The sequence below is a fragment of the Ceratotherium simum genome, chromosome 25 (genome assembly GCF_057802395.1).
Source record: "Ceratotherium simum simum isolate JZ-2026a chromosome 25, ASM5780239v1, whole genome shotgun sequence".
Taxonomy (NCBI): domain Eukaryota; kingdom Metazoa; phylum Chordata; class Mammalia; order Perissodactyla; family Rhinocerotidae; genus Ceratotherium; species Ceratotherium simum.
Window position 1 is genome coordinate 18,963,410 of NC_141924.1, and position 13,587 is coordinate 18,976,996.

General features: G+C 37.9%; 1 protein-coding gene across 1 annotated transcript in view; it reads left to right on the plus strand.

The window, feature by feature from the left end:
- ALDH1L2 (aldehyde dehydrogenase 1 family member L2) overlaps window positions 1-13,587 on the plus strand; it is a 56,708-nt gene that overhangs the window by 21,324 nt on the left and 21,797 nt on the right. Inside the window, exons 10-15 of the mRNA XM_087449008.1 lie at window positions 820-967; window positions 5,965-6,084; window positions 6,669-6,796; window positions 8,638-8,788; window positions 11,038-11,108; window positions 11,195-11,300. Coding sequence (XP_087305134.1) covers window positions 820-967; window positions 5,965-6,084; window positions 6,669-6,796; window positions 8,638-8,788; window positions 11,038-11,108; window positions 11,195-11,300 — 724 coding nt within the window. The remainder of the gene's footprint in view (window positions 1-819; window positions 968-5,964; window positions 6,085-6,668; window positions 6,797-8,637; window positions 8,789-11,037; window positions 11,109-11,194; window positions 11,301-13,587) is intronic.

The following is a 13,587-nucleotide window of genomic DNA, read 5'->3' on the forward strand; positions in this document are numbered from 1 at the left end:
CATGAGCTCCTGGAAACTTCTAATTTGCTCAACTAAAGATTTCAATACCGTACTTTTAATATTATTTTTTTGCTAGCAAGATATTCCTGCAGGAACTACGCATTTCCTGTTTGAGTGTATGACTTAGCATAATCATCTGATACTATTGTCTTGAACTACCAAGGCACCTCATCTCTTTTAGAGAATAAATCACTGAACAGCAACTGTGGTAGGCTTTCTATACTGTATCTAGTACACCAGTGCTATTCAAGAAATGTCAAATAACAGCTGTAATTTGAAAAATTAATGGTGAAAAATCAAAGGATTGGAAAGGACTTCAAAAATTATATTGACCTGCTGCCTGATTCTCGTTAGTACCTATATTAACCATGTCATACAAACAAATGTTTGTTTTATTCTTACACATGATCTAGAGAAAATATTCTACAATATGACCTTTGTTTCTCATAATCTTTACAGTTAGGAAATTTCCTTTATTTCTTATTCCTTGAATACATTTGAAAGGAAAGGAGCTGATTTTATGTGCCCCTTATTATCTTGCTTGCAGGTAATTAAAATGTTTTTGCCTTGATTTCTTTTATTTTTAGTCATGTATAAAGTTAAAAACAGAAGAGATTGCCACTGTTCATCTAGAACACTTTTTAATTTTTTTTCTCCCAGTTTTATCAATTTCTCTGACTATTATCATAGAAGATCTCATAGGATATAAATAGGCATGTGACATAAGTGTTACTTCAAAGCAACTTGACAAATGTAATAATACAGTCCCCCTAAACCCTTTAAAAAATGTGAGTAACATGAGTTGGTTCTTACTTTAAGGCTGGTTGAAGAGATCAGACAGAAGTGTGGTGGGCTTCAGTTACAGAACGAAGATGTCTATATGGCCACCAAGTTTGAAGACTTCATCCAAAAAGTCGTGAGGAAACTGAGAGGAGAAGATCAAGAAGCAGAGCTGGTGGTGGATTATGTAAGCTTTTCCGCGGTGTTTAAAATCTGCATCAAGATCCATATACTATAGGAGGATTCTGTGCCTTTCATCCATTTGTTTTTATATTTATAACCCTTTTAAAGTAACAGTTTTATTGAGATATAATTCAGATACCATAAAATTCACCCTTTTAAAATGTACAATTCAGTCATTTTTAGTATATTGACAGTTGTGCAACCATCACCCCATCTGATTATTGAAACAATTTTGTCACCACAAAAAGAAACCCTGCATGCATTGGCCATCATTCTCTGCTCTCCTCTGCCGGCCCCCGGCCCTCAGAAACCACTAATTTACGTTCTGTCTCTATGGATTTGTCTATTCTAGACATTTCATATAAATGAAATTATACAATATGTGGCCTTTTGCATCTGGCTTCTTTCACTTAGCATAATGGTTCAAGGTTCATCCCTGTTGTAGAGTATATTATCACTCCATTCCTTTTTCTGGCCAAATAATATTCCATTGTGTGGCTACACCACATTTTGTTTATCCATTCCTCAGTTGATGTACATTCAGTTTGTTTCTATTTTTTGACTATTGTAAACAATGCTGTTATGAAAATTCATGTATAAGTTTTTGCGTGAACATACGTACTCAGTTTCCTTGGGTATATATCTAGGAGTAGAATTGATGAGTCATATGGCAACTCTATGTTTAACTTTTTGAGGAACTACCAAACTGTTTTCCAAAGTGGCTATACCATTTTGCAATCCCATTAACAATGTAGGAATCTTCCACTTTCTTCACATCCTCGTCAACATTTGCCATCACCTGTCTTTTCTAATTTAGCTGTCCTAGTGGGTGTGAAGTGATATCTCATTGTGGTTTTGATTTACATTTCCCTGATGACTAACGATGAGCATCTTTTCATGCCCTGATTGGCCGTTTATATATCTTCTTTGGAGAAATGTCTATTCAAATCCTTCGCCTATTTTTTAGTTGGGACATTTGCCTTAATCATTGAGTTGTAAGAGGCCTTTGTATTTTTTGGGTTCTAGACCCTAATTAGATTTATGATTTGTAAATATTTTCTCCATTCTGTGGGCTTTCTTTTCACTTTTTTGATACACTCCTTTGACGCTCAAAAGTTTTAAAATTTGGTTAAATCTCATTTATCTATTGTTCTTTTGCCACTTGTGCCTCTATATGTCTTGATTAATGCCTTTTTGGCTCCTCTACTCCTTTACTGCTTTCTTTTGTGTTAAATGGATATTGTCTGGTATGCCAGTTTAATCCCTCATTGTTTCTTTTACTATATATATTTAGTTATTTTCTTAGTGGTGGCCTTGAGGATTACAATGGACTTTTTTGCTTAAGACATTCTAATTCAGATTAATACCAATAGTACAGCAAAACTTTGCTGCAATATAGCTCTGCTCCCTACCCCCTCACTTGTGCTATTATTGTCATATAAATTACGTCTTTATATGTTATAAGCCTACCAATATAGTTTTCTAATTATTGCTTTATGCAGCTGTCTTTTAAATCCGATAGGAGAGGGCCGGCCCTGTGGCTTGGTGGTTAAGTGCGCGCGCTGCGATGCTGGTGGCCCGGGTTCGGATCCCGGGTGCGCATCGAGGCACCACTTCTCCGTTCATCCTGGGGCCGAGTCCCGCATACAGCAACTAGAAGGATGTGCAGCTACAACATACAACTATCCACTGGGGCTTTGGGGGGAAAAAATAAAATAAATAAAATCTTTAAATCAGATAGGAGAAGAGAAGAGATAAAAACAAAAATACATTTATACTGACTTTTATATTTACCATTATCAGTGTTCTTTATTTCTTCGTGTAGATTTAAGTTACTGTCTAGTGTTCTTTCCTTTCAGCCTGAAGAACACCATTTAGTATTTTTGAAGGGCAATGTGCTAACAATTCTCTCAGTTTTTGTTCATTTGGGAAGAATTTAATTTCTTCTTTGTTCTTAGAGGATATTTTTGCTGTATATGTAATTTTTCATTGAGTCTTTTTGTTTTAGCACTTTGAATATGTCATCCTATTGCCTTCTGGCCACCACAGTTTCTAAGCATAAGTCATCTGTTAATTTTATTGAGAATCCCTTCTATGCAATGAGTTGCTTCTCTCTTGCTGCGTTCAAGGTTCCCTCTTTGTCTTTGGCTTTTGACCATTTCATTATGATATGTCTAGGATGGATCTCTTTGAGTTTATCCTACTTGGAGTTTGACGCGCTCTTTGGATGTGCAGATTAATTTTTTTTTAAATCAAATTGGGGACATTTTCAGCCATTATTTCTTCAAATATTCTTTCTGCCCTTTTTCCCCTCTCCTCTCCTTCTAGGACTCCCATTACGCGTGTGGTGGTGCATCTGATGGTGTCCCACAGGCCTCTGAGTCTCTGTTCATTTTTCTTTATTCTTTTTCCTTCCTGTTTCTCAGACTGGATATCTCTATTGACCTATTGTCTAGTTTGCTAATTCTTTCTTCCGCCCCCTTGAATCTACTGTTGAGCCCCTCTAGTGAATTTTTTAATTTCAGTTATTGCACTTTTCAACTCCAGAATTTCTGTTTGGTTCTTTTTTTATAATTCTTATCTCTTTGTTGATATTCTCTATTTGATGAGACATTGTTCTCTTACTTTCCTTTGATTCTTTAGACATAAAGAATTAGTCCTCTGAACGTATTTATAAAAGCTTATTTACAATCTTTGTCTAATAAATCTAATGTCTAGGCTTCTTCAGAGATGGTTTCTATTGACTGCTTTTCTTCTCTGTGTATGAGCCGTTCTTTCCTGTTTCTTTGCATATCTTATAATCTTTTGTTGAAAACTGGCCATTTTAAATAATAGAATGTGGCAACTCTGGAAATCAGATCCCCCCTACCTTCGCAGGGATTGTTGTAGTTGCTGGTTGTTGTTGCTGCTTTTTCTCTGTTTAGTGACTTTCTTGGACTAATTCTGTAAAGCCTATCTTTGTTGTTTGCCATCATGGAAGTCTCTGCTTCGTTAACTTAGTGGTCAGTTAATGATTGGATGTAGATGTCCTTAAATTCTTTGAACCATTAAGTCTCCTAGCCTTTAATGAGAGACTCTAGTGTGTTGGAATATACCTTTAAAGCACCAGCAGGCTGTTACAGCTCTGCCTTTGTCTTCACACACTTCCTGCTTGCACAGAGCCTCAGGTCAGCCAGAGGTAAGAGATTAGGGCTTTCTCGGGTCTTTCCTGGGCACATGCATAAGTTCTGCACATGTGTTGGCCTTCTAGGTTCCCAGGAATATTCCAGAGCTTCTTTAAAGCTTCCTATGGATATCTCATGCCTGTTTTTCCTTTTAAGTTCTTTCATCACCCATTTGTTATTCCCAATTGGTATTACTGCCTCAGGCAGCTGCAATGTTAAACAATTGCCACTGATTATTTTGGACAATACCCAAGGGATAGGGCTGTTTGTGCACAGCCAACTCTGAGTCAGGTCAAATAAAGACAAGCCCTGAGAATGGAGCTTTTCAGAGAACTTCCAGGCCAAATAGTAATAACTCTCTGGGGATGAGGCTTTGGGAGAGCTCCAGACGCATTTTTCCTCTCCAGTGGCTAACAGGCTGCTGGTTTTCACAGCTACCATAGTTGCAAAGATGTTGGTTTTCAAGTTACTGCAAAGCATCAAGAGAGATGGGAATAGGGCAAATTAATATACCACAAAGCTCACTATTCCTATAGAGATTCATCTATTTTTCTTGAATAAATGGATTCTTTGAAGCCTTTGATTAATTTCCAGAGTTCTGAGAAAAATGATTTTGATAATATTTTGTAGTGATCTCATTGCTTTTATGAAGGAGTGGATTTTTCAGAGATCCTTAATTTACTATTCCAGAAGTGCTCCTCATCCATTTGTTTTTAATAAAATTTAGGTAAATTTGGAAAGCAGTTTAGCATCATCTGGTTAAGACCATGAATTTTGGAGTCAGACCAACCTTGATTTGAATCCAAGTAACACTGCTTGCTAGCTGTGTGAACTTTGGCAAGTTCCTTAACTCCTCTAAGCCTCAGTTTCCTCATATGTTAAATGGGACAATAATAATATCTCCTTATAAGATTGTTGAGAGAATCAAATTAGATAATACAAGTAAGACACTTAGCATATTCCCAGAATGATGAGTTTAGAAAACTGGACTATATGCGGGGACTGAACACATCAATTCAGATTAAGTTTCCTTCATTATATCCTACATAAACACAATGGAAATATTTCATGAAACATGAGTGCTTGCTATGGGATAAGGCAAGACACCCTCTTGCTATTTTTTGTTTCGTTTTTAAGCATCATCAATTTCTCTAGATGAAATGATTTTTTAAATTATTAAATTTCCTTTTTAATGTCTTGCATTGATATAAAATTTTATGCCAATAATGCTGTTTCACATATATTATCTCAATTATTCCTCATAATAATTGTAAAAAGCGGGTATCATACTTTATGGTTGAAAAAACTGAAGTTCATAGAGGTTAATGGACTAACCTGAATTCATCTGTTAGCTAATAGCAGAGAGTACAATTTAGGCAACACATATGTAAGAGAAAGTGAAAATGGGGAGCAACATAAGGAAAGAAAACTTAAATTGGCACCAGTGTAAAAGAAAACCTATTGACAAAGCCAATTTCAGGGTTTTAAATGAAAGCAATGGCTGCACTGCATAGATATTGCCACTAGATGGTGGTGTTTCCATTGTCTGGAGGTCTTTTGAGTGATCTTTCATCTGTACAATGGAGAAAATCAGATCTTTGCGAAGCCCAGCTTCTAGCAGTTCCGTCATCACAGATGCTAACCTCTGACCTCAGTGGCCAATCTGAGCATCTTGAGGCCCAAATCTTACATATGCTTGTCTCTCCTGGACAGTAGGAACTAGAATCCCGTTGACCTTTCCCTCTGCATTAGTGAATAAGCTTCTTTATTGCTGTTTGGTATCAAATGCATAAGCACAGAAATCCACTGACTCTATTAATATAATTCTCTTTCTTAGGTTTCAAAGGAGGTCAATCAAATGACAGTAAAAATGCCATATCAGTGTTTCATAAATGGAGAGTTCACAGATGCTGATGATGGAAAGACTTACGACACCATCAACCCAACAGACGGATCTGTGAGTAATTACTTAGTGTGCGTGGTGACCACTGGCCATGGATTTTTAGTTTATACACAGTTGTAAAACAGACAGTCTTAGAAGTTACCTTATCACTCTGCCTCCAAGCACTTAATATAAATGTACTTCATGCATTTCTTTCAACTATTCAATTCTGGAACTGGCTGCTGTTTACTATATTAACCCATTTTATAGAATGAATATTTTTGATGATTTTAGACAGATAGCTAGATCTATACACCTCAGAAGCACATCTCCACGTGAAGCTATATGTGGAAAAAACATCTGCAGACTTCACAAGCTCATGGCAAGAAATTCAGCTTCCCTAAGGCACTAAAAGAAACAGTTACAGTTTTCCTAAATGTGTCTTTCCACCGTCTGATGTGGCATGAGAAGTACCAAATTTCAGGCTCACAATTTTCATGTTAAAATTGCTTCTTTTTCTTTACTATCTTACAGGATGTCTTGATTTTCCCATCATAAAATTCTGTGGATTTTATAATGTAATATTAATTCCAAGAAGCATATTTTTATGTCTCTCTATATAAATAACCTAGAACCTATTCTTACTTATCTTGAAACAGACAATATGCAAAGTATCCTATGCATCTTTGGCGGATGTTGACAAAGCAGTAGCAGCAGCAAAAGATGCTTTTGAAAACGGTGAATGGGGGCGAATGAATGCGCGAGACAGAGGAAGACTGATGTACAGGTATGTTTTTTAAAACTCAAGACTGTGTAGTCTTGAAATCAAAATATAATGAGGTACACCTGAAATTTATATAATGTTATAAAGCAATGTGACCTCAATAAAAAATTAAAGAAAAAAATAATAATAAATAAAATAAAATATTTTAATAAAATAATAAAAATAAATATTTTACAATATGCAAAAATATTCAAGTCTGCTACCTTTGGATATTGGCTAACATTGCCAAGATTTTAAAAGATTCTTCAAAGCATTCTAGTATAAACTTATTTTACCTAATAATAGGTGTAATAATAATAATATGTCTTCTGTAGTTGATCATAGAAAATTCCATATATGTGAGTTCCTGATTTTTGTATTATTGCCAAGATTTTAAAAGATTCTTCAAAGCATTCTAGTATAAACTTATTTTACCTAATAATAGGTATAATAATAATAATATGTCTTCTGTAGTTGATCATACAAAATTCCATATATGTGAGTGTCTGATTTTTGTATTATTGCTTGTATCAGTCAGTGTCCCAGCAGGAAATGAAGTTTAATAAAGGACTGTTTACAAAGATGCAGGCAAGATCAAGGGAATCCAGCAAAGGATAATGACACACCCAAGCGAGGGCAGCAACATGGGAAGCTACCATGACTCCAAGGTCTAAAGAAACAGAGGAAGGAGCTGTTATTAGAATCTGGCAAGATCTGTAGCTGGAGAAGACCACACTACAGTGGTTTTGGTGGAGGGACACAGCAGCTGCTGACACACAGCCATCAGTGAGGCAGCCAGGGGATTCACATCCCCTACCACTTCTGCCTTCTGTTCACCAGTCTCCTGGGGGTGCTGCCCATTGGCCTCTCATTGGCCAAGCCCGGTGAGAAAGCAGCAGAGCAGGTGACGTAGCTTATAAAGATTATCCTCCCGGGTCACAGAGCAGGGAGGAGAATGGATAACAGCAGCAAATGGAGAATATCCAGCATCCTGTTGTTTTCAAAGACAAATTTTTAATCTACTTGATGTGCAAGGGAATAGGAGCAAGGAGGAAAAATACTAAGGCCTGAGTATGCCAAGAGTCATTGGGTTCAATCATAAATTCAATTTTCTACTTACCTAAAGCCAAATAGCGGGCCTTGGTTAAAAGATCTCTTAAAGCGGGGTCTGGAAGAAACTTTAGGGGAGGAGGATTTCAAGCCTGACTTTGGAATGATCCAAAAGGAACAGCTCAGAGAACCACTAAAGGAAGGAAAGCAAATGGTGGAGGTGAACACAAAAGATGAATTTTGACTATTTTATAGTCATTGGACAGTCCTATTTTATAGTCATTGGACAGACCTAGGACTGTCCAGACAAAAATCTGCTGTGGTGTCTGTAACTCATTCCGTGTATTTCTATCTTGTCCTCTTCAGTTAGTGTTGGAAATATTTCTGAACCGACCAGAAATCAAGTGTTCATGGGTTCTCAAGGGGTATGGGTTGCACTCTAACATCTCCCTGTATATTCTTGAACTAGCCACAGTCCCACTGTTTTCTATTATGGATCTCCTTGGATATCACTGATCTCCGTGGATCTCCTTGGATTACCATGGCTCAATCACTTTCTACTTCTTATGTATTTATGAGACAAGTTATACAGACTTCCAACACCCTCTGCTTCTCCTTTGTAACTCTCAAAACAGATTATTTATGATATTATTTGTTTCATGTCTGTCTTCCCTGCTGGACCATATTCTCCATGAGGACAGAGACCGGGTCCATTTGTGTTCACCTCTGAATTCTCAGCCCTTAGGATGGTGCCTTATACATAAGAGGGGCTCAATCAATATTTGCTGAGTGAATTTCTTTCACTGACCATACAGACTTGCAGACCTACTGGAAGAGAACCAAGAAGAGCTGGCAACCATTGAAGCCCTCGATTCAGGGGCTGTCTACACCTTGGCTCTGAAGACTCACATTGGAATGTCAGTGCAAACATTCAGATATTTTGCTGGCTGGTGTGACAAAATTCAGGTACACAAGTGTTATTTGTCTTCATACAGATCGTTCCAAAAGGAAAAGAGATGATCCTTTATTAGTTTGTAAAGACACTGTGTCAGAGCCACCTCTTATGTGGTTAGGTTTTCTCGTCTAATCCTTAAATCAATCATCTGAGGTGGGTGGATAGCTATTGTCCTTTATTACTGGTAAGGAAATTGAGGCTTGAGGACAATGAATGACTTGCCATGGTCACATAGTTGTAAGTAAACCTTAGAGCTAGGATTTGAACTCAAGATTTTCTGAACCTAAAGTCTAATGATGTTCTTTGTACTTTACTATAATGTCTCCTGAGGGCATCTAATAGCCTTCTGGATGCGTAGGGAGAAGCCTGGTATCATGGAGGGATTACAAACTCATATGCCTCCAGAGCCCAGAGAGCTGACATAGATGAACTAAGCAGGCTGGGTATAAGAAAAAAAATTTTAAAGACATGGGTACAATAAATATTTCATTTTCCTTTATACTGTGAGAAAATAAATAGCACATGTGTGATTATAAATGGCCACTACATTTGGCCTTAGCATTGGGGATACAAAAGGGAAAGATAGGGCTCACAGCAAACAACAGAATGCATGCCACTCATAGACTCATGATAACCACTGCAGTACCAGCCATCACAGCCACATTCCCAGCAGCAAGAAGGAGGAAGTGGGGAAGGGAGAGAAAGGTAAAAGGACTTTAAAAAGCATTCCCACCCTCTCAGTGCCTTGTGCTTATATCTCCCATTGGCCCTCTCTATCAGCTAAGGAGATTGAGGAACATAATATTTTTTCTGGGCACATTGCTGCCACCAATACTAACATAGAGTCATAGAGACCTGGGTCCATCTCAGCTTTGCCACTTTCCAGCTGATGTTGTTCGAGTTATTTTACCTCTTTGAGCCTTACTTTCCTCATCTGTAAAATGATCACAATAATACATACCTTGCAAGTTATGTAATGAGGATTAGAAATGAATATTTATATACTACAGAATTAGACAAGTCTGCAGCATAGTAGGTCTTGTACATAAATGTAGTTTTTATTATTGTTCAGCCACCGAGTCAGACATATGTTAGTATTTAGTACTGGTGGTTCAGGTTCATCCTTTATCCTCAATTATGAAACCCAAATAGCTCTGAAACCTGAAAATTATTTTCTGTGGTTGGTTCAAAATCATTTGGTGCCAAAATCTGACCTGAACCTGCATGAGTCTATTTATAGTCTTTATTTATATCATTTAGAGTGAATATTCATATGTTTCACTGAATAAAAATGTGTTTGATTATGGGGGGCTGCCCCAGACCCTACTGGGGGTTATAGATGATACAACATAAGGTATATGCATTATGTTATGTTTCTAAAGTCCAAAAACTTCTGAATCCCAAAACATTCCTGGCCCCAAGGATTTCAGATAAGAGATTGTACACTTGTATTAGCCACAGCAATAATATTTTATGTGGCAAAACAATCAAATAGCTTCAGTTAAAAACTATTATTGTGAATCAGTTGAGATTAAGTTTGGCTGTGTATAACAGAAAACTCAAATAAGAAGTTTGTTTTTCTCTCACTTTCAAGGAGTCCAAAGACAGGCAGTCAGGGCTAGTATCTGAGACACAGGCTCCTCCCTGTCTGCCAGGCCTTAGTACCTTGTGACCTCCTTAGTACCATGTGACCTCCACTTTCAAGGCTGTCTTGTGGTCTCATGATAACCACTGCAGTGCCAGCCATTTCAGCAACATTCTGAGCAGGAAGAAGGAAGAAGAGAGAGTAGAGGGAAGAGTAAAGTGCACTTGTCTGAGCTGAGTCAGCCTACTTGAAAGAGCATTCCCCTTCCAATGTCTTGTGTTTACACCTTGCACTGACCGTCCCTATCTGCTATGGAAACTGGGAAACAGTATTTTATCTGGGCACATTGCCATCCTCATTATCAATGTAGGATTTCTGTTACTAAGGATAGAGAGGAGAATGGATATTGGGCAGGCAATTAACATTCTCTGCCATGCCAAGAAATTGAGAATGAAGGTGGCTAAGTTAGAATTATGTTTATTCTCCTGTGTCTCACTTCTTTCGAGAAAGAAGCAGCCGTTTCTTTTTTGGTGCAGATATATTTCTTTAAATCGAACAGTGCGTTTTCACATCAGCTAAGAAAAAATAAGAAAAGTAGACAGAAAATGGATTCTTTGAGATTGAATTTACTAATTTAAATTAGTAAAATCAGTAGCACCTTTTTTTCTTCTTTAGGGTTCTACAATTCCAATCAACCAGGCCCGGCCAAATCGCAATCTGACCTTCACCAAGAAGGAGCCCCTTGGGTAAGACAAGGAGAGTGACTCTGAGTGATTCGTGTGAGTTGTGTTAGTTTGAGACAACTAAGGATGTCGTCTTTCTTCCCCTTCAGTGTCTGTGCCATTATCATCCCCTGGAATTACCCGCTGATGATGCTGGCATGGAAGAGTGCCGCGTGTTTGGCAGCAGGCAATACCTTAGTGCTGAAGCCAGCACAGGTAAGATGCAAGGGGCCAGGTATAAAATCTTCTCCTCTCCTGGGGCCGGCCCGGTGGCGCAAGCGGTTAAGTGTGGGCGTTCCACTGCGGCGGCCCGGGGTTCGCTGGTTCGGATCCCGGGCACGCACCGACGCACTGCTTGGCAAGCCATGCTGTGGTGGCGTCCCATATAAAGTGGAGGAACATGGGCACAGATGTTAGCCCAGGGCCGTCTTCCTCAGCAAAAAAAGAGGAGGATTGGCGGATGTTAGCACAGGGCTGATCTCCTCACAAAACAAAAACAAAAACAAAAAATCTTCTCCTCTCCTATTTACTTAAAAACAGAGACATACAGGGGCTGGCCTAGTGGTTGAGTTCAGTGTGCTCTGCTTCGGTGGCCAGGGTCTGGTTCCCGGGCACGGACCTACACCACTTATGGGCAGCCACGCTGTGGCGGTGACCCACGTACAAAATAGGGGAAGATTGGCACCGATGTTAGCTCAGGGTGAATCTTCCTCAACAACAACAACAAAAAAACCCAGAGGCATATATTTATAAACATCAGGTCTTTAAGCAAAAATGGAATTGTATATTATGACATCTTTACATATATTATGAGCATTTTTTCATATTAGTAAATACTCATTTTTAATAGCTACCCAATGCATCCTATGAGATTCCACAATTTAAAACTTCCATGACAATGAAAGCAAGCATGATATACATCAGTGAAATCCATTGAATTTCTACAAAACAATTCAGTTCTTGCAAAATGCCAAATGCCCAATAGTTAGGGAATTATTTAGAGTAATTATGAAACACCAAAAGAAAAATTACTATACAAGCATTCAAATTTTAACTATTGGCGCGCGGCCCCCCCGCGTCGTCACGGCGTGCCCCGCCACGCTTCAGGACCGGGGTCCGGTGCAGAGAGCCCCTCGTCCTGGGACATGGGGCGCGGCCGGAAAGGCCGCCGCCCCCTCACCCGTCATGCAGCGCACATTCGTGGGGAACCTGGTGCTAAACCATTCGTAGACGACCTGCTTCTGGGTCAGGGTTTCGTTGATAGCAGAGCAGCTCCCTCGCTGCGATCAATTGCAAGTCAGCCCTCGACACAAGGGTTTGAAAAAAAAAAAAGAAAAAAAGAAAAATTTTAACTATTGAAAATATTTTAAAGATATGGAAGATGAGGGAAAACCAGGCAAAAGAATGTACCTGGCAATTGTGTGAAAATATATACCTGTAGATAAGAAGCAAATAATAAAAAAAGTATAATTCAGATGATAGAGGTCTCAAAAAAATCTTTTAATGTAATAATAGCATTTGAAAAAAAATGTGTGGTAGCCATCTTAACAACTGGCTGAGCATTTGCTGCGTACAGTGCGTAGTAGTAGACGCTCTGAGGTGCGCAAGTCATAGAGAAAACTTGCTCTCTGTCCCAGAAGAGTTGACAGTTTGTTGCCTATCAGCTCTTCTTTCATTTTTTCCTTTTAAGACTTAAAAGAATACACTTTCATTTGGCATAGCTACATAGTCACATGACCACAGGTATCTTGTTTTACTCATTAAAAATAATTTCATTTGAAACATAGTTTACATCCAAAAATTTCAAAATTCAAAAAGTACAAAGAGATGGATAGTGAAAGTGTCCCTCCTGTTCTTATTCTCCCAGCCAACCTGTTTACCTCCACAGAGGCAACCAATGTTATTTTTATTTATTAGTTTCTTAGGTATTCCAGAGATACTCTGCATATACGAACATATATAAAAATTTGTTTATTTTACCCCATTAAAAAAACACAAAGAAGGGAGAAGGGGAAATGGAAATTGCTAATTGACGGGCATAAAGTTTCAATTATGCAAGATGAATAAGTTCCAGAGATCTGCTGTACATCATTGTGTCTATAGTTAATAATGTTGTATGGTACACTTAAAAATTTGTTAAGAGGGTAGATCTCATGTTAAGTATTCTTACCACAATAAAATAAAATAAACAAAATAAACATAGTAGCATTCTATACATACTTACCAAAGGAAAAAAATCTTCCTTTTTTTTAATAGTTTCCATTGTATAAACAATATCCCATCATATTGCATTGTATAGATAAGCCATATTTTATTTAACCAATCCCTAATTAATGGATATTTAGATTTTTCCACACTTTTGCTATTGTGAACTATGCTGCAGTTAATAACCTTGTAAATATGGCACCATGTGTATGTGCAAGTATATTTATAGGATATGTTCCTAATAGCAGAATCACTTAGTTAAAAGATACACATATTTGTGTGATAGATATTGACAAAT